Here is a 19,247-nt window from a genome sequence, read left to right as displayed (position 1 = left end):
CGTTCATAAACGTTGCGTTGGGTTTATTAACGGCATTTAAAAGGATGTTTGTGGATCTGGGAAAAAGTGGCGGAGTGGGAGCTCTTTGATATCATATTCTCAGACCATAGCTAATCACTATGTCAAAGTAATTTATGCTAAAAACAAGCACAATTTTATGTGCACAAAATGAATGTAAAGCAGTTAAAAAAAAAAAAAAAAAAAAAAAGGCTGCTGTTCTTGATTTACAGAAATATTCTTCAGATATTGAAATAAACACGAATGTTGTAAGCTTTCCAACATTACTCTGCTGACTTGTTGCAGTTCTGCAGCAGAAGGGGAAGTTGGATGTTACAACAGATCCTGTGTGTTGGATGATGATTCTATTCCTGCTGTTAAGCTGTTGATGAAAATATGCCACAACAATGCATATAGTGAAAGCGAGAAGTCGAGTTCCCGCTCAGGTCACCACACAGAAAACAGAAAACAGAGACAATTTACATGTTTATTGATTTATTTCAACTCAAGCCCTTCTCTTACCCATTCATACATTAAAACCTTGCAGTCACCAAAGAGTCATGCATGCTGGCAAACCAATTGAACATAACAGAAGTACGAACAAACAAAAAAGATGAGACACATCTTTCACACTGCTTGAGTCTGAATCACCAGACGAGGATGCAGCTCCGCAGAATCGTGCTGTAAATGCTCCAGGAGAAGGGAGAGTATACAGGCGAAAGATGAAGTGGTATGTGGCAAGACACTGTACACAATAGTGGCAGCAACAGCAGTGGGGGACGGTCCCTCGTGGGCTCTCTTAATTCTTTCGTAAGCTGACGTCGGCGCTGGTCAGCAGCGGCGACAGCGACGTGCTCTCTGATGTGTCTTCTCTCTTCAGAACCAGGAAAGCCTCGCGACTGATTCCGAGCAGCTCTCGGAGGCCGCTGTTCTCCAGCTGAGATGCACAAAACAGAAGACGTACAGCCATGCATTCAGATGAAATAATACCACTACTGCTACTTCTATTACTACTAACATGGATCTTTCATTTGATGCTGCGTCAATCAATGAATATTTGCACGTTGGTGGCTCCACATCAAGCCCATTATTTGAAAGAAAGTGTGCCGCGTGGTTCAAAAGAATAGGCTTAGGATTTTTCTCTCAAGTTTGGATTTGAGTCCCTACCCTGCACCATCAATTTATTTTGGACAACTGTTGGAAGTACACGTGGAACAGATCGGGGCATTTTCTTTTACCTCTAGCTGTTTAATCCTCTCCTCGTCTTCACATATTCGTCCCTCGTCCACCTCTATCGCCTTCCTCATCACAGAGGCCATCTCATTGATCTTGTCTATGTGTGCTTGCATTTCCTACAGAGATGGAAAACAAAACATATCAATAAAAAGTAGTAGAAGTTGGGAAAGTAGGTCTTTAGTAATCAGCTGTCACATTTTTCACGATAAAGTTTAACAAGTAATCCCCCAAATAAGCAGGCCCTGAAAGGAGGATTAAGTGGGCCTCACTGACCGTGGTGTGCTGCTCCTTCAGCTGTGTCACGATGGCGGGGTCGTCTCTCTTGCTGGCTATGAGGAGCCTGAACATCTGCTCCCGGTATTTGGTCATGATGAGCTCTAACGCAGACTGGTGTTCATCCAACGACGTCCGTAGCTCTGCAGGGAGAGTAAACACAGGCTTTTTAGGAGACATCACTGCAGAAAACCTACACAAGAACATCTGTCAACTTCACGTTGCCCTGCTGCGATTAGCCATCTCTGTGTTTGTGACAAACGGGAGTCCACTCCGAAACGGACCACAAAGCAGCCAAGCCACAGTGAGAGTAACATTACAAATGAAAAGCCTACCTTTGTTTTCCTGCTGCAGCTCTCTGATCTGACGGTTTTCCTGTTGGATTCCTAGGACCAGACTAGAACGAGGACGATGTCTCGCTACCTGGTTCAACGAGTCAATCTCCTCCTGGTACTGCCAACAAGAAACCCCCTCCCATTAGACAACTGGAAGATTTCAGTCTACAATTAACAGTGATTTATGTCACTGCCTTACACTCGTTATCAGGTTTAGTAATTATGCATTGAAGCGGCTATAAAAAGAACACTCCTATTTAATTGCCACCAACATAATGTGATACCATACCTGTTGCATGGCCTCCACACGCTTGTTAAGCGAGGTCGTCTGTTCGATTAACATCTCAGCCGCGTTGTCATGGTTACGAAGCCTCTCCACCAATGATTTGGCATCTGCCAGGACCTTTTCTACGGTGCAGTTCATGCCTGAGGAAATAAAACTCATCATTACGAGGAACTACGAAGGTTTAATGACCACAGAAAAGAGTGGATTCCTTACTTTATAATAGGGTAATGCTGCCATTAAGAGATTATTATAGATTGTTATAAGTACCAGGTAAGCTCAATGACTCACCCATTTTGTAATCAATAAAATCATTGTGTGTGCTGGGCTAATGTGATCTCTTTCCTCCTGTTTCAATGAATGCATATACCTGATTGGTTCAAAATGATTGCATAGAAATATATCTATATCTAATATGACTTACCCAGCCTTCACTATTGGCATTTAAAAGTCTGAACTTTGTATTTTAATCGGGCTTTTATCTCAGGCAATAAATTGTGCCTCATCATGCTATTCATTACGTCACTTATTGACCAAGTGAAGAGTCACACTAACAGAAACTGAAGCTCCCCATTTGTAAATCTTCAGACTATGATCAGATTAGAGTCACTAACGTTAATACAACTAGAATTCATTGTTCGGTACAATAAAGAATAAAGTAAAAAGACATGACTCATCAAAGAACTAAAACAGCATGTTTCTTAACGCGTCGCAAACCCTGATGTCAGATGTGTGTCAGCTAATTCGCTCAAGCTAACACTGCCTTGCTCTAAGTGTTACATTTAGTTAATGTACGCCATATTTATCCTAGCTGTGGTAAACTTCAGGGCAACTACGCAAAGTCGTTCTGCTTCAGTTAACTGACTGAGTAACGTTAACATTTTACCAGCAGCACAAACACAAAGTCTTTGCTAACTTATTAGCCGACGTACAACCCACATTTCAGCTGTCATACAAATCCACTTCAGGTTGGGATTATAAACATGTTGTAACTAGTTGACTGGCATTAAAAACAGGTCTTCCTTATTAAATTTAGAAATATAGTTGAAGAAGAAAGTGTCGTACCTTGGGAACTCAAAGTGCAAGACATTTGAGTTTAGCTAGTCCGCCGTTACTTCCTGTTTATGTTTAGTAGCTAATGTTAGCTACACGCTAACATTAGTCCCATCAAGGAGCAACAAGTAGGGTTAGAGGTGACGATGCAGCGCTATTCCTTTTTAAAACACGACGATATATCAGCAGACATGAACTATGAACTTGATTTCAACACTCGACACGCTGTAAAGTCAGTCTTGCAGTGATTTAAGTGGCTACAACTAAACCTAAACGATAATATGACAACCAAAGCTTCTAAATCCCGTCAAAATCCCGCGAGGTTTTTTGACATCAGGACTTTTCTCGCGACACTAACAGCGGGACTTTGTTATTACAGAAAACATGGCGGACAGGCTAACGCAACTCCAGGACGCTGTCAACTCGGTAGGACACATTTATAGTATTTAGAGTATTTCGCTGAAGAAGAATAACTCTGTTTGGACTGGTCATGTTATTTGAAGGTGGAAGGTGGTGTCTCGTGCCTCCATTATGTTCAGTAACTTTGTAAACATGGCTACATCACTGGGTAGCTAACGACCAGGGGCCTGGTACGTTACCACGAACAAGTTTAGCTTCAGGTTATATTACACACAGTTAATACAGTGTTGGAGTCTTAAAACATTGGAACCTCAAAGTGATGCAATGTCACTATAAAGCTAACGGGTGGCTGACTGACACGGTATATTGCTAGGCGTATTAACGAATAACATTATAGCTTCCTGCATAAAAGTAAGTACGGTCCAAATGGTGTTGTTTTGTGTGTCCAGCTCGCAGATCAGTTCTGTAATGCCATCGGCGTCCTGCAGCAATGTGCGCCTCCTGCCTCCTTCAACAACATCCAGACAGCTATCAACAAAGATCAGCCAGCGAACCCAACCGAAGGTGAATTGTTTGTTTTCTCCCTAACTTATCATCATTATTGACTCCCTTGTCTTCTTATTAATATATATCTTGCCTCTTGACCATTTCTGGTTAACATTGATACACCAGTCAACTGTTGACCTTATCAAATTGAGAAATGTTGTCAGATGGGATCAACGTTGATCCATAACACTTAAAATGCTATTTGCATAATTTCTGTTACTATTATTTTATCTCTCCCCAGAATATGCCCAGCTGTTTGCAGCCCTGATCGCCAGAACAGCCAAAGATGTGGATGTACTAATCGACTCCCTGCCCAGTGAGGAGTCCACGGCAGCTCTGCAGGTCAGCACAGGCACAATTAACTTTAAGACATTTCGGTTACAGATTCCATGATCAACATTTAGAGAATACCAGCTAGTGTTTCTAGCTTCCAGTCAGCAGAGGGAGCCAAGTGAACGCTTTGTACAGCTGCTTTCTACAATTTGACACGGAAAATGATGTCTGCTCATGGGTTTAAAATAAATAACCAAATGATTGCAGTCAATTTTCAGGCATCACTTCTAGTTATTAATTGTGAGAATCCTAGAGGTTAGTAATATACTGCTGGAAGAACATTTTTCAATTACTGACATATACACACTAATCAATGGGTTTATTTATTTATATATATATATATATATATATATATATATATATATATATATATTTTTTTTTTTTTTTATGACATTGTTACACACAATTTGTGTGTAGATAGTTTAAAGTTTGATCAGTTAAAGTGGCTATTCTCAACCACCATTCATTATGACAGGTGGTGATGGGTGAGGGTAGCAGAATATGTATTTAGGTCATTACAGCTGACAGTGGCAGAACAAGTATTTACATCCCAGTTTTTTTTCCTGTTTTTGGCATTTTATTTTTTCTCATTTATTCGGGAAGTTGGTACTCGGAACATTAATAAATATCAGAAGTGGGCCTCAAATGAAAAACCGTTTGAGACCCCCTGATTTTAGGAGACTCAGATCAGATGCAACAACTTCTCAGAAGAGTATTTAATGTGTTTATCCAGGGTCACTGAGTTTTTATGAGAAGCCTTTTTAAGTTCATTTCCTAATTCCTCCACAAAGGAAATCGAGAGGAAAAGTTGCTTCTCTGTCCGTGTTGATTCCTGTCCTAAAGATAGAAGGTTATATTAGATGAAAGCAATCATCCTTACAGGTTAAAACTAATGCAAGTGATACAAGTGAGTACCCGATGTGTATCTGGAATGACTCAGCTGACCACGACTTCCTATTGGAGCACTGATGTTTATCGCTATAGATTCAAAGTCACACCAGTTAGTCTTCAACAGTTGAAATACACAGACTATGTAATGTGACAGACCAACACCGTCACTGCTGGACTCTTGACATGAGAGGACATGTGAGGACACTTCCCATGGATATCCTCAATGTCCTCTTGTTCTAAATAAGCCCACGATGAAGATAGAAAGATGGAGTACTTTGTTAATCCTAGTGGGAGATTGTCGCCAAGTCACGCATGATATCCAAAACTAACATATAAAGGAGACTCAAAGAAGTAGAAAATACCATTATTAAGAACATAAATTAATCTAATTCTAAACTAAACCCATGCAATACCTCTAAATATATACAACGGTAGTACCCGGTAGTATTCTGAACTTGCTTCGTGCAGGTGTTGTTGGTTCTGCATATTGTCTTGTTTTGCCATAGAAAGGTGCTTAATTGGAGTTGCTTACATGAGTGCTGGAAATAACTGTACAGTGAATCTATGTATACACTTGTGATGTGTGGCATGAAACGTCACACAATATGGTGTTTGTAGACGAGACGTCATCCGATATAAAAGAGAAGTACGAGTACCTCAACTGTACTTGAGTAGCCTAAATGTACAAGAATATGTTTGCATGAAATGTTTGCATAAAAGAAAATATTTACACTCTCCCATCAGTCATTTGATGGACAGAAAGCCCCGCCCCCTATCGTTGTAAACGACATGTTCCCTCTTGTCAGGCGGCCAGTCTGCGGCAGCTGGAGGAGGAGAACCATGACGCAGCAGCTCGTCTGGAGGAGGTGGTTTACCGCGGCGATGTGCTCCTGGAGAAGATCCAGAGTGCGCTGGCTGACATCGCCCAGTCTCAGCTCCGCACGCGCAACGGAGCACCGAGCCAGCCCTCGCCGGCCGAATCCTGACCCGCTGTGTGTGTGTGTCTGTGTGCATAACGCAGTCCTGGACAATTCTCAATCTGACTCTTTACCCTCAGACATCAGCTGCAAGATTCAAAACACTCAAAGAATATGTCTGTAAAGACCAAAACGGTCGATGAAACATAATTTGGTTGCTTAGCAATGTGTCCTCACGTACATACTATTTTGCTTAAGGACCTTACTGCTGGTACAAAAATATGTCTCCAAAAGACTGGTCTGAATGTGGGAACGGTCACCATGTCATGTTTTTTTATGTTGTATGTTGATCAAGTCTGTTTTTGTAGATATTTTTGAATGGAATGATTGAAATTCTCGTTTTGGAGTATCTCCACTGAAAAGCCTCTCGGCACTCTTCAGAACAGTTAAACTCACTCAGCTCACTGTTACTCCGAAGTTTTTTTTTTTTTTTTGTTTTTTTTAAAATAAATCTTGAACAGACACAGTGGAGACTTCAGAACTTTTTGTATCTTTAAAACAGATTTTTTTTGTGTGTCACAATTGTTTTGGGGAAAAATGTAGAAGTGTTTTTATCTCCAGATCACGAAGGATGTGTATTGTTGAATGTGGCGCTTACAAGCGATGTTTCTCTGCCACAAATCATAAATGACTCACGTTTAAGTAAGGATAAGAAAAAATAACTTTTTCATCCATAGAATAGGAAAATACATAATAATGCCTAACTAATTAACTGTTTATTGATGTAATTCCTTTTTAAATTCGATAAAATAGCCATTCTGTCTCCTCTGACAGTTTTAAAAGATACTTGGTTGAACTGTTAATGTTTAAAAATCCAGCTCTAATTATTTGTTCACACAACAGGGGTGTGGCCTTAATTTCACTCAAATCAAAAAGTGGCTCAGTGGTCTGAGTCCAGGCTCCGGGCCAGAGAGTTTATAGCCCAAATCTAAATATAGGTGCTGTGTCACGGCTCAGTGGGCCCCACTGATGTGAGGAATATAAAAACAGCCTTGTCTGCTGGACACCACACCCAGACGTGTTAGCAGGGCACACCCACATCTGTGCATGTTGACATCATGACTCTTACAGTAAAAAACACTCGACCCGTCCAAATAAGGACATTCATGGCCTGAACTGTCAACACAAGTTTCCTGTTGGTGTTTTGTTTTCTTCTTCTTTTTCTGCTGTAGTTAGTTTTATTTTGATTTACTGCATACACCTCTTCTTTGTCCTATTGATTAATAGGAAATCAAAGATGAGGGCAAATACATTTCCATTCCAAGCGCCCTTGCTGGGATGATTGGAGGAAACAAGACAGTTTCCTATGGAATTTCTAGATTGCAACTTTGTAGTGTGAAAACATAATCTACAGTGTCTAGTTCCAACAGCGAACAAGTGTTTTACACATTTTTTGCCAAACGAGCTGCAGTCATCTTGAAATGTTCTACCAAAATTCTCAGATCTTGCCTTAATAGAAATATCTACCGTGATTTTATTGTGAGACAAAATTAGTCCTATGAAATGTTTATGGGTACTGATTACAGTTTTGTATTTGTATAGTGAAATTTGATTGTTAATCATTCCTTTGCGTTTGTTTTAAACTATTGCAATGAAAAAGCAGCAATGTGTAGTCTCGATCACAATGTGACCTCTTATTGACCTTAGATAGCCTCTTGTGGTTCACATGCCATTTGCTATTTATGTGTGAAGAAACTAATTAATTCACAGTGTTATTTGTATCACATGATTCTAAAATAGCATCATAATAATATTAGTTCTTTTTAATGGTTTGCACCCAGCATAACCAATACAATTATGTAACAACGCTTACAACTACTGTAGCCACAGACAAGCCTTTCATAGCTGCAGATGCTTGCTAGCCAAATGAACCTGCGTCCTGGAACGCAACCCTCGCGGGGTGGTTTATATCTTCTCATTGGCTGACACGCATGTCATTCTTATGCATTTTGCATATATGATTGGCCAGCAGAAACCACAGGTTCCTTTCTTCATCGCTGATTGGTTCTTGCCAACGTCAATCAAATGCGACGCCGTTACGTTGCCGGAGCGTCAGATGAGTCCCACGGTCCCAGGAAGCCCCGCTCCTTATTTCATATATATTTTTTAGCAATAAAGGCGGTTGAAGAGCTGAAATTCGAGGTCAGGGAGCACAAATGGAAAAAGCAAAATAATTTAAAATGATTTCAGGTTAGCTTGCTGTCAACGTCAGCGCACATTTGTTATTATTTGGCGTTGATATCGGCGATGTTTACTGTGCAGCTTGATAAGTTCCTCTGAAGGGTGGCCAATCTCTGGATCCTCGAGCCGACCACTGCCTCAATATCAGGCAGAAAAGACACAGTATATTTCTCTTATATCGTGGGGTGGCGGCAAGCCAATAATTGACTCTGGAGCAGGACACGGAGGTAAGTGAAATATATTTCCCACAGAAGGCTCTTTATTTGAATGCTGTCGTATTTTTCATGGAACCTGCCAGACAGAGTAAAGGGAATATAGCAGACGCTAGCTAGCTAACACAACTCAACCACAAACGGTCTGTATGAAGTAACCTGATATTATTAAAACGTATTAGTATTACAAAATAAAGAGTATTAAATAGTGTCAGCCATCATGTGCCAGGCAGCAGTGGTGGCAGATAGAGGTAGTGACAGGGGGGCACAACAAGTTTAAATTGAGGTGAGTTGTAAGACCGTTAATGTGTGTCCGTAGCTCGTGCAGGTAAACGCGCCATCTCCGCAGGTGGACGAATGACGTTTAATTCAGCACATTTAATTGAAAGCATTACAGTTACGACACTCATTAAACGTACAAAAAAAGAAGTCAATCATTGACACTTATTTTGCCCACTTTAGCTTTGAAATAACATTGACAAAACACACCTGTCAATATATTTGAAATCTTTTTTTGGCGTTTCTTTCCAATTCTGAAGCATATTCCGAAGTGTATACTGCTACTGGAAAAACAAATTCTGCGAATAAGGATATGAATAACGAACATATTTCCTTATTATGTGTAAAATAATACTGCACAATGTTTGGGATAATACTGAATAATTGATACCATTAAGTTACCATTAAAACAATGTTAAGATGACTTTGAAAAACAAAAATGGCCGTTAAGCTTGAGAAACAGAACATTTGGGACTGTGTGTGTGTGTGTGTGTGTGCGTGTGTGTGTGTGTGTGCGTGCGTGTGTGCGCGAGCATCCCATTCCTTTCTCCCTGTCTCTGGCGTTATGACTGAGTCTTTTCATTCAGGACGGAAAGAGCTTCCTGTCCAGTCACTTACAGTACTTGTAGGGTGGAGTGTGTGTGTGTGTGTGTGTGTGTGTGTGTGTGTGTGTGTGTGTGTGTGTGTGTGTGTGTGTGTATTTCCAGATGTATGGAAATACACACACACATCCGAGCTGTAAAACCGTTTTTTATTCATTGTGACAAAATCTTTTACTTTTATTTGTAGATTATAGTTTTGGCCCAACAGATCCTGTCCCCTGTTTCAGGCTGCATGCTTTAGCTTGCTGTTATAGTGCCTTCCTTGTGTAGCCTTGTGTGTTTAGCTCGTGGGTGGATCTGGAGGACTTCAGGCCAAACTGAATCCCTTCAGACTGAGCTAACAGCCCGGCGTTTTCCACCTAGCTGGGGAAACGAGCACAGAACACATCCAAGCCATTAGGTGTGAACATTAAAGGGGAGCTACTCCCATTTTTAATATTCATATATGTCATTCCTATGGTCTAAATAATCCCAAAAATATCAGTAAACATGAACAACTTTCTCTCAAATCCAAAAAGCTAGAGTGCTGAAAAGTGTATGAATTTACTACAGCTGTCAACAATGCCATCTGTCAAATTTTCTACCATTCTCGTTGACCGAAAATACCATCAATCCTTCTCAGAAATGTGACCTCTCATAGCGGCTACTTGAGTGAGACCACAAGAGCTGCGATTAGCCTGCTTGTGCCGCTTTGTGTTTGATGAAGATTGTCATTCTATCGGTGATTACCAGTCTCCCTTTTACGCTGAGCTTCCTAGGAATGTTCAGCTCATCTGCGCCGGCCTCAGTAACTCTACAACAGCTTTGTTCACCAGTGTCTCCCAACAAAAACCTCCCAACCCAGGCAGCAGTGATTCAGAGAGTTTTCTCAGAAGTCAGGAAGCATCTTGTTGTCGCGGCCAGGACGGGGAAAAGGACCGGAGACCAGATGAAACATTGGTCCTGTCTTTGAGCTGCAGGGCTGTTTTATCTCTGCCTGAGCTCATCAAGTCTGTCTGATGGCGTTCTGCTGAAATCTTTTGACGAATCTGCTCATGTTGATATTTAGAAGATTTAACTTCCCCTCTATCTGCTTACTTTTATTTCTTTTACGTCATCATTAATGCTTAGTTCTTCCAACAACCTCTTGCTTCTTCTTTCGTCTGCTCTCTGGGGTTTTTAATTCCACCCACACGAGGTCTGGGAAGATGTCAATATGTGCCCTTCTCGAGAAAGTAGTTCCCATCGTTCACATGAATACGAACTTAAATGCTGTTCTCATGTGAACGAGAAAGAATGACCGGCCTCCTCAGGTGACTTTTGTTCTACAATCGTTCTTTGTCATTTTGATATCAGAGAGCTGTAACGTTGCAAAGGAATGTGTACTGAGAAAGATCAGTGGAGGGTTCACTGATTAGTTCCTGGAATGCAGACCGCGAGTCAGCCAGCGCATGATTCCCTGTCCCCACTCTGGGGGTCACAAGAATATTTTAGTACCAGGGACCCGACTCCTGCCAGGGATCTGCTCCAGAGCTGTTCTCATTGAAATGGATAAATGGATAGCACTCGGTTACCTTGTAGCATTTGATAATATTTTCAATCTGAAAGTCTAAAGGACTGCGTTAATATTATATTTAAAGGGGAACTCAACTGATTTCACACATTAAGATCAGTTAATCCATCAGACGTAAACGTACTGCTCAGCCTGAGAAAACAGTTGTAGTAATGTTTCTGGACGGCACTCTTATATTATCTTTGAATGACATAGGAGTGAAAGACGCTATGAAATTGCATTATGGGAAGTGTAGGATTCAGCGTTTTTGGAGCTTGACACACGCAAGTTAATATCCGACCGACTTCTCTTGTAGATTAGTCATGGGAAATAACATCCGCGACAGTTTTCCTTTTTGTATCAAGCAGCAAAAAGAAAGTTGCAAAAGCATTACGCGCTTGAGTTCATATGCTCACTTGCACGTCCTGTGATGTGACATCGCAGTGCTGAAATGATACATCATGCAGCCCTACATCCGATACTGTAGAGGACAGAAACACAGGGTTAACTTATTAGACGCCACGTAGCTCTGTGTGTTGGTCCTCAAGGTAAAACTCCTCTCTGACAGATACTCCATGGAGGACTGAATTGATTTTCTTTCGTCTTGCAGGATAGTGTGGCCATGACGGGAGGGACTGAAGCCACCCTTCCCATGAGCAACCACACCCGAGAGAGGGTGACCGTGGCCAAGCTGACGCTGGAGAACTTCTACAGCACGTTGCTCACCCAGCACGAGGAGCGCGAGATGAGGTGAGAAGAGGAAGATGGTCACCGTGACCTCACACACAGACACTATTTTGGCCGTAACTCAAGAATTCATACGCTAATTATCACAATTTCACGCAAATGTCTGATAGGATAAAATGATGAAGTGGCGACATTTTGGACAGACATGGATGTAAACTGCAACACGACAGCGAGGCTGTAATTCTAGTTTTTGTTTGCTGTGCTGTCAAAGACATTCTCAAGATCTGTTTGAAGTAATAGAATCTGTCCTTGTCGCACGTATTGTAAAGCAACTAGACGTACGGTGATTCCTCGTTCAGATTTGCGTTGTGTGTAATACGCTGTATTATTCACAGGCAGAAGAAGCTGGAGAAGGCCATGGACGAGGAGGGTTTGCCGGATGAGGAGGTACGGTGCGCTCTGTCGTCTTGTTTGCGTACCACAAAAGATTTTCTTTCATTTTTTTAATCTTTCTCTTCGACTTCCTCAGTTGACTCCCTGTCTATCTGTCCGTGTTTTGCAGAAAGTAATGCGCCGCTCGCAGCACGCCCGTAAGGAGACCGAGTTCTTGCGACTGAAGCGGACGCGACTTGGCTTGGATGACTTTGAGTCCCTTAAAGTTATCGGGCGGGGGGCTTTTGGAGAGGTACGGTGGAAGAAAAGCGTGCCAAAGCTCTTGTAAATCTTTATTAGAAATCAAACGACACCATGTTTTTTTTTTTTATCACAGCTAATCCCATTTGCTTTCCTTATGAACTCAACTGTGATGTCGTCTCCTTCAGGTCCGTTTGGTGCAGAAGAAAGACACGGGGCACATTTATGCCATGAAGATTTTGAGAAAGGCCGACATGCTGGAGAAGGAACAGGTCGGCACCACGGATCAACAATGTTGAAGCTGCTGCTGCATTCAGGCTCTTGTACCGTAGGCGTCTCACGCTGTCTTCTGTTTCCCTGCAGGTCGCCCATATCCGGGCGGAGAGGGATATTCTGGTGGAGGCGGACGGCGCCTGGGTTGTCAAGATGTACTACAGCTTCCAGGACAAGAGGAACCTCTACCTCATCATGGAGTTCCTGCCTGGAGGTTTGCACCGATCCGTTTGTTTGACCCTAGCATTTGAGGGCATTTAGTATGTCGAGTGTTAAAACCGAGATTCACTGAACTGGACACAGGATGAATCGGACAGACAAACATGTTGTGCCGACCTCTGCCCTTGTTGATAGGCGACATGATGACCCTGCTGATGAAGAAGGACACTCTGTCCGAAGAGGCCACCCAGTTCTACATCGCGGAGACGGTCCTGGCCATCGACTCCATTCACCAGCTGGGCTTCATCCACAGAGACATCAAACCAGACAACCTGCTGCTGGACTCCAGGGTGAGACACGACGACAGACACGCCTCACTGACTGTCGGTAAACGCGCACAGCGTGGTGCGCGTGCAGACTTATTAAATGTTCGTTTGCTCACAGGGACACGTGAAGCTGTCTGATTTTGGCCTGTGTACGGGACTGAAGAAGGCTCATCGCACAGAATTCTACAGGAACCTGACGCACAACCCGCCCAGTGATTTCTGTGAGTTCACTAGAAATAAAGCATTGATGAAAATAGATGCATATCAATGTGCGCTATAATAAGTGGTAACATATACTGTAACTGTTGACGTGGTCACTCGCTGTACTCTCCCACCTCTCGCAGCCTTTCAAAATATGAATTCAAAGAGGAAAGCAGAAACCTGGAAGAAGAACCGGAGACAGCTGGTAAGCCCTTTTACTAAATAGAAGTGTAAGAAGAAGAAGTTTTTCTGCAAATATTGACACAGCAGCCTCTAAATCCTGGTTAACTTAATGTAAATAATCAACCTGACAGGAACATGTTGGACTACTTAGTTTTACTGGTTGATTTCTTTTTTTCTAATAAATATATTCCAACCCAGAGCCCTCACCTTCTGTCTTTCTGTGACTTTCAGGCGTATTCTACTGTGGGAACGCCGGACTACATTGCTCCTGAAGTCTTCATGCAGACGGGATACAACAAGCTGTGTGACTATTGGTCTCTGGGTGTCATCATGTACGAAATGCTCATCGGTAAGCAGTCTGTGTGTAACACAGACACAGAGGTGAAGGAAATAAATCTGGAAAATGGAAGTGGGAAGTGGGGTTGATCGAGGTACTTCTCCATAGTCTGTGTACTACTACAGTAGATGGATTTTAGAGAAACAGACAGGAGCAAAGCTATGTACTGCTGTGGGTGCGGCCAGCATCAAAACCTGTTTTGCCATCTATAAAAATAAGAGTAAGCTATATTTACAATATTTTCTCTGCTCTCTTCAAAGCCACAACATACTGCATGTAGTTTTACATGGCAGAACACAGAAGTTGCTGGTCTACCGATGCCTTGATCAGTTAGTTAGTTAGTGTTAGTTAGTTAGGCAGCGGTAGACCAGCAGAAGGAGTCTGGTGGCTTTGAAGAGGGCATGAATGGATAGAATTGCTTCAGTCTCTACGTCTGAAAGGGCTGTCTGACGTCACGGTAAAGCAGGGAGAATATTCTAAATTTAGCGTACATGTAAACTGATATTGATTATTTTGTTTGTGTAAACCGTTTTGCTGCTGCCCGCGTACACAGCAGTATGTCGCTCTACTGGTACTCCTGTCTACTGCCATATATTGTAGGTAATATGCTGATTATGGATCCGTACATCATACAGCCCCACTTCAAAACATCCGAACTATGCCTTAATATTTGCTGTACACAGGAACAATTACAGTAGATCACTTGCCATGTTGCATGTATGATTGACACATGACCTAACCGGCTGCTGTCAGTGGACTTCTTTAGGTTGTACTGCCGTACGTTTGTAATGCTTGTTGGCTGTGTTCAGGTTACCCGCCGTTCTGCTCTGAGACACCACAGGAGACGTACAGGAAGGTGATGAACTGGAAGGAAACCCTCGTCTTCCCCCCCGAAGTCCCCATCTCAGAGAGGGCCAAAGACTTGATATTAAAGTATGTTCATGTGACGGCCGCGTGCTGAACATGTTGGTGTGGACAGTGAATGATTGTCCAACTACTGTATGACTGTTTGCTGTTTGTGTGTTCCAGGTATTGCACTGATTCCGAGAACAGGGTTGGAGCTGTGAGCGTGGAGGAGATCAAGAGTCATCAGTTTTTTGAGTCGGTGGACTGGGAGCACATCAGGTACATGAACACTGACATAAATGTGGTGGCAATGTAACATGTCTGAATAACCGCTGAGTCACTTTTACTTCAAAAGCCAAGAAGGCGGTCTAAATAGGTAAAACCATCATCGGGCTGTATGGGGGTGCTGAATGTCTGATTTTACACGGACTTGCTCTCTTTCTCTGAATAAATCATGATGTAGATCTTAGGTGGTTTAGATATCAGCCTATTAATTCTACTGTATTTTTTTTATTAAACATTTTATTTATTTGAATATACACAGACGGCATTATCACCTTTTTAGTTGCAAGATATCCAAAGACCTGGAATAATTACACAGGACAACCAAAATATACATTTAGCAATAACAGCTAGAAATGCTAAGAGAGATAAAGCTAGCTAATGTGTTCTTATGAAACTAATTCTACCATAGATTCATCCATGTTTTTTTAATATCTGGACAGGATGTATTTTTTTTACATAATATTACTATTAATAAAAATGTTGTTACCCTTCTGTCTGCGAATTGCTATAACGGGTAAAATGGAATTTCTGTCGGGCCAAATTTTACATTTTATTTACAACCATGAAAAGCAAACAGGCTGAGAAACTGTTGTGTCTGTATCGATCTCCTCCACTCAGTTTCAGTACTGTGGACAGCGTTGCACCTCTACACACGACAAACGGCGTTTAACATTCCTTATTTCTGTGGCCATCCACGATTCTCCCCGTCTTGCCTCCACAGGGAGCGTCCTGCAGCCATCTCCATCGAAATCAAGAGCATCGACGACACCTCAAACTTTGACGACTTCCCCGAGTCGGACATCCTTCAGCCAGGTTTGTCCCGTGGAATCCTCCGCTAGCAAAGCAGGAAAACCAGGAAACATTAGCCCGGGGTTTTGATTCAGACAGAGCATGATTATAGATGAGTCATGACAGATGAATGAAACGGATTCTAAACAACGATTATTCTCTTTATACTATAACGGCTCTAAAGGGGCCTTTTCGGTTGCATGATGCAGTGCCCTTCAAGTGGCAAAATAATAACGCCACCTCTTGTTCTGTGTTCCTCAACAGCCAACGCGACAGAGCCGGACTTCAAATCGAAGGATTGGGTGTTCCTCAACTACACGTACAAACGCTTTGAGGGTCTGACTCAGCGAGGCACCATCCCCACATACATGAAGCCAGGGAAGGCCTGACACGGGGAGACGGACAGACAGACGTTTACGGACACAGGGTCGGGCCACCGAGCCCCGCTGGTGCTGAAAGGCTGCGCCGTCGGGCCTCTCGGTATAAATTTAACCCTCATTATAAGTCATTTAGGTCTGCTCAGCCGCCGCAAGAACGCCACGAGCTCTGAAATGAAGGAGCGTTACCGCATTACCTCGGTTGTTTATATCGTATACTCGTGCCGTCTTTACCACAGCTCTCAGGCCAGCTCACTAACTAGGACACTAAATCAGCATATCTGCATGTACAGTCCGGAGAGGGTGCTTCACTGCCCAGAGAGCGACAGTGGGACCGATGATTAGCTGCGATAGTTTCTACTCAGGCGGCTCAATTAGCTCTGATGCAAGCGCCATTTCTAATACTCAAGACGAGCTCTATTCGCTGTAGTCGGAATGATAAGTTAGTAAGAACAGGTACACCTCTCACTTGTTCTCGCCCGTACTGTTCTACCCAGATACTGGATTTTAAAGGAAAGTTCCAGCATGATTTCAAGGGGTTTGGCTCACTCTCTGCTTTGTATTTAGGACTTACTCCCACTAACGAAGGTAGCATCCATTTGTGGTGGTGGTAGTTAGCAAAATGCTAGTGGACCCCAATAGGTCAGTTAGCATCAAATTATTCTGGGACAAATAGGAATGTTGACTACATTGTTTTTATAGGCCTTAGTTTTACAGGCTTGTTAGCCCTGCTAGCGGTGTAGCTGTTACTATTGGATGAAGTGTCATAACTTCTGTGATCTCTTAACTTTTCCTCTAGTGCCGTCATCAGGTCAAAAGTAGTTTGTCCCATATTTTATTTTTACATTATTTTTTATATATCTCTAAAGCTAACTACTGACTTTCCCATCAGCACCAGCCGTACTAGTGCTAACGAGCAAACGATGCTAGCGCGCTAAACTAAGATGGCGAACATGGGAAACCTGGTGAACATGTTAGCAGTGTCTGTGGACGTTAGTATGCTAATGTTAGCTTTTAGCTCAAATGTGACAATCTATTTATAGAAAAAACAGGCTGGGAATTATTTTAAAGTGTAAATGTTTTTATTGTAACAGTAGTATAATTATTTTGGCCTGTGACGGGGGAGATTGACTTGGACGTGTCTCGCTGTTTTCAGTAACAATCAACATTAAAGGGAGAGGAAATAAAACTCAAATTACGCTGGAACCGTCCTTTAACCGCCACGGTGCGACTCTGTGTCGGCTCTTTAGGACAACTCTGACGCTTTTCTAGCGGAGGCAAGACCTGTTGCCAGGAAACGTGTGAAAGCAGTTTGCCCCGTGCTTGGTCTCCGTTAGCGGAGCGTCGGCCATTCACGTGCATCCAGAGTGGCTCACTTGCCTTCAGAGCCAGTTGTGTTCGTTTGCTGCAGTAGTTATTTCCCCTGATCTTATTTCTAATGAGCCAGAGGGCCGATCTGTTCCTTCTTAGATGGACAAAACATGCAAAGTGCCTTTTTAAAATAGCAGATGAATATTTAACCAGATGTGTTAGCGATGTTATCGGAGATTAATCATAGGGTGTCAATTACTTTTAGAAATGTTAAAGCTGTTTGAAGGAGGGAAAAGTGATGCTAAGACAGCAAAAAGAGAGCTCTGATGTGTCGCTTCTATTGCGTGTGTCTGCAGAGTGATGACAGAGCGATGAAACGAAGGTAACACAGGTTAGATAATTAAACAAGGGGCTCATAAAAACGATGCTCCAGGCAAACACAATGAACAAAGTGTGTTTGTTGAAGATTAAGCTAAACTAGAAATAAAATAAGACTAGATTAAGATTGTGGATATGTTAGACACATGTATGTTAGGTTCTAGATGTATTTAATGTTATTTTTCACCCCCTTCCCCCTAAAAAGCTAACGTCAGGCCTGTTTTACTCAACAAAACGAGCCACTTAACCACCACCTCTGCTCAGAGTTGTGACGCGCTAAAAACAGTAACCAAAGAACTCTGATCATCACACGCCGTCGGTCTGAACGCACATTCAGATGTAGCTGTCGCTTACTGCACTTAACGTTAAACTACCTTTTGAATAAAACACCGTTGCACGAGAGCTAAACTCGGCTACGGAATAATTCGCCATTTTCCATTTCTACGCTTGTTGGGGAAGTGAGTGAGCAGAGGCAGATGTTTCTCAGTTAGCACATCTGTTCAGTGTGTCAAAATGCAAGTAAAGCTAGAAGTGTGTACTGAGGACTTTACCATATTGGACTAAGTTCAGCTGTAGCCATCACAGGACTCCCAGATTAAACAGGTTGTGATGCTGTTTCTGAGGAAATGGGGGAAGTGGTCTTGCCGTTAAATAAATTAGAGCGGTGTGTATAAATGTAATACACCTGTACTGTCTCTCCTTATATTGTATCTGTTTAACCAGGTAGTCCTGTTACAATTAGCCAAGAAAGCTCCATGAGGACTTGCATTGTTTGTTTGTTTGTTTGCAAACAACAAAAGCGATCTACAAATTAGGGTTATTTCTGCATTATTTATTATTTTTCATGTTTGTTGATGGATGAGATTTTGTCCTAGTATTGAGTGCATTTAAATTGGATGATGTTCATATCGGATATAAAGACGCACTCCGGTGATTTAGTGTTGCACCTCGTTGAAGCCAGAGACGTTTTAAAAAGAATGGTCAAATGTAATTGAGTGAACTGACTTTGATGTGAAAAAAAGCGTGGAGTGTCCCTTTAAATGCAAACAGAAACACATCGCATTGCATCAGATAGACAAACATAATAAGCCAGTACCACACACACAATAAAAATCCAAATGTGTCATTCTGACGCAAATACAAATCAAAGCTACGACTAGTCTGGAATATGTGGTCCTACTGGAGTGCGACAGATGCATGATGGGTGTTTTGCTGATTGCTGCAGCTGCTGATTCCCCGGTTGTGTCTAATCACTGGAACAAGAACCGCCCTGGGAGAGGCCAAACCGCTGTGCTCATAGCGTCCGGTTTCACAGCCAAACACTTAGTGTGTGTGTGTGTGTGTGTGTGTGTGTGTGTGTGTGTGTGTGTGTG

At 42.3% G+C, this 19,247-nt stretch overlaps 3 protein-coding genes across 4 annotated transcripts; 2 read left to right on the top strand and 1 right to left on the bottom strand.

Moving 5' to 3' along the window:
• Positions 1 to 470: 470 nt before the first annotated feature.
• On the bottom strand, positions 471 to 3,492 carry fgfr1op2 (FGFR1 oncogene partner 2). Its single transcript, XM_031865676.1, has 6 exons — positions 3,190 to 3,492; positions 2,131 to 2,267; positions 1,842 to 1,959; positions 1,507 to 1,649; positions 1,236 to 1,349; positions 471 to 934 (listed from the first exon to the last, which is right to left on the bottom strand). Exons 1-6 carry the CDS (start codon positions 3,212 to 3,214, stop codon positions 797 to 799), a joined length of 675 nt encoding a protein of 224 aa, XP_031721536.1. The 5' UTR covers positions 3,215 to 3,492; the 3' UTR covers positions 471 to 796.
• Positions 3,493 to 3,559: 67 nt separating this feature from the next.
• On the top strand, positions 3,560 to 6,751 carry med21 (mediator complex subunit 21). 2 transcript variants are annotated; one of them, XM_031865677.1, is made up of 4 exons: positions 3,560 to 3,603; positions 3,987 to 4,101; positions 4,325 to 4,425; positions 6,114 to 6,751. In XM_031865677.1, exons 1-4 carry the CDS (start codon positions 3,562 to 3,564, stop codon positions 6,291 to 6,293), a joined length of 438 nt encoding a protein of 145 aa, XP_031721537.1. In that variant the 5' UTR covers positions 3,560 to 3,561; the 3' UTR covers positions 6,294 to 6,751. The 2 variants fall into 2 exon arrangements, with proteins under 2 accessions (XP_031721537.1, XP_031721538.1); XM_031865678.1 differs by lacking the exon at positions 3,560 to 3,603 and adding an exon at positions 3,616 to 3,898.
• A 1,536-nt stretch (positions 6,752 to 8,287) lies between these two features.
• LOC116393382 (serine/threonine-protein kinase 38-like) lies at positions 8,288 to 18,037 on the top strand. The gene is made up of 14 exons (XM_031865675.1): positions 8,288 to 8,692; positions 11,700 to 11,839; positions 12,172 to 12,223; positions 12,339 to 12,461; positions 12,598 to 12,681; positions 12,773 to 12,896; positions 13,037 to 13,191; positions 13,286 to 13,388; positions 13,512 to 13,573; positions 13,783 to 13,900; positions 14,698 to 14,821; positions 14,918 to 15,013; positions 15,741 to 15,832; positions 16,073 to 18,037. Exons 2-14 carry the CDS (start codon positions 11,712 to 11,714, stop codon positions 16,195 to 16,197), a joined length of 1,386 nt encoding a protein of 461 aa, XP_031721535.1. The 5' UTR covers positions 8,288 to 8,692; positions 11,700 to 11,711; the 3' UTR covers positions 16,198 to 18,037.
• The last annotated feature ends 1,210 nt before the right edge of the window (positions 18,038 to 19,247 follow it).

Source organism: Anarrhichthys ocellatus, unplaced genomic scaffold (assembly GCF_004355925.1).
Source record: "Anarrhichthys ocellatus isolate YVR2014 unplaced genomic scaffold, GSC_Weel_1.0 scaffold33, whole genome shotgun sequence".
In the NCBI taxonomy this organism is placed as follows: Eukaryota; Metazoa; Chordata; class Actinopteri; order Perciformes; family Anarhichadidae; genus Anarrhichthys; species Anarrhichthys ocellatus.
Note: the sequence above shows the minus strand (reverse complement) of the source record. Positions and strands in the feature narration are given on the sequence as shown.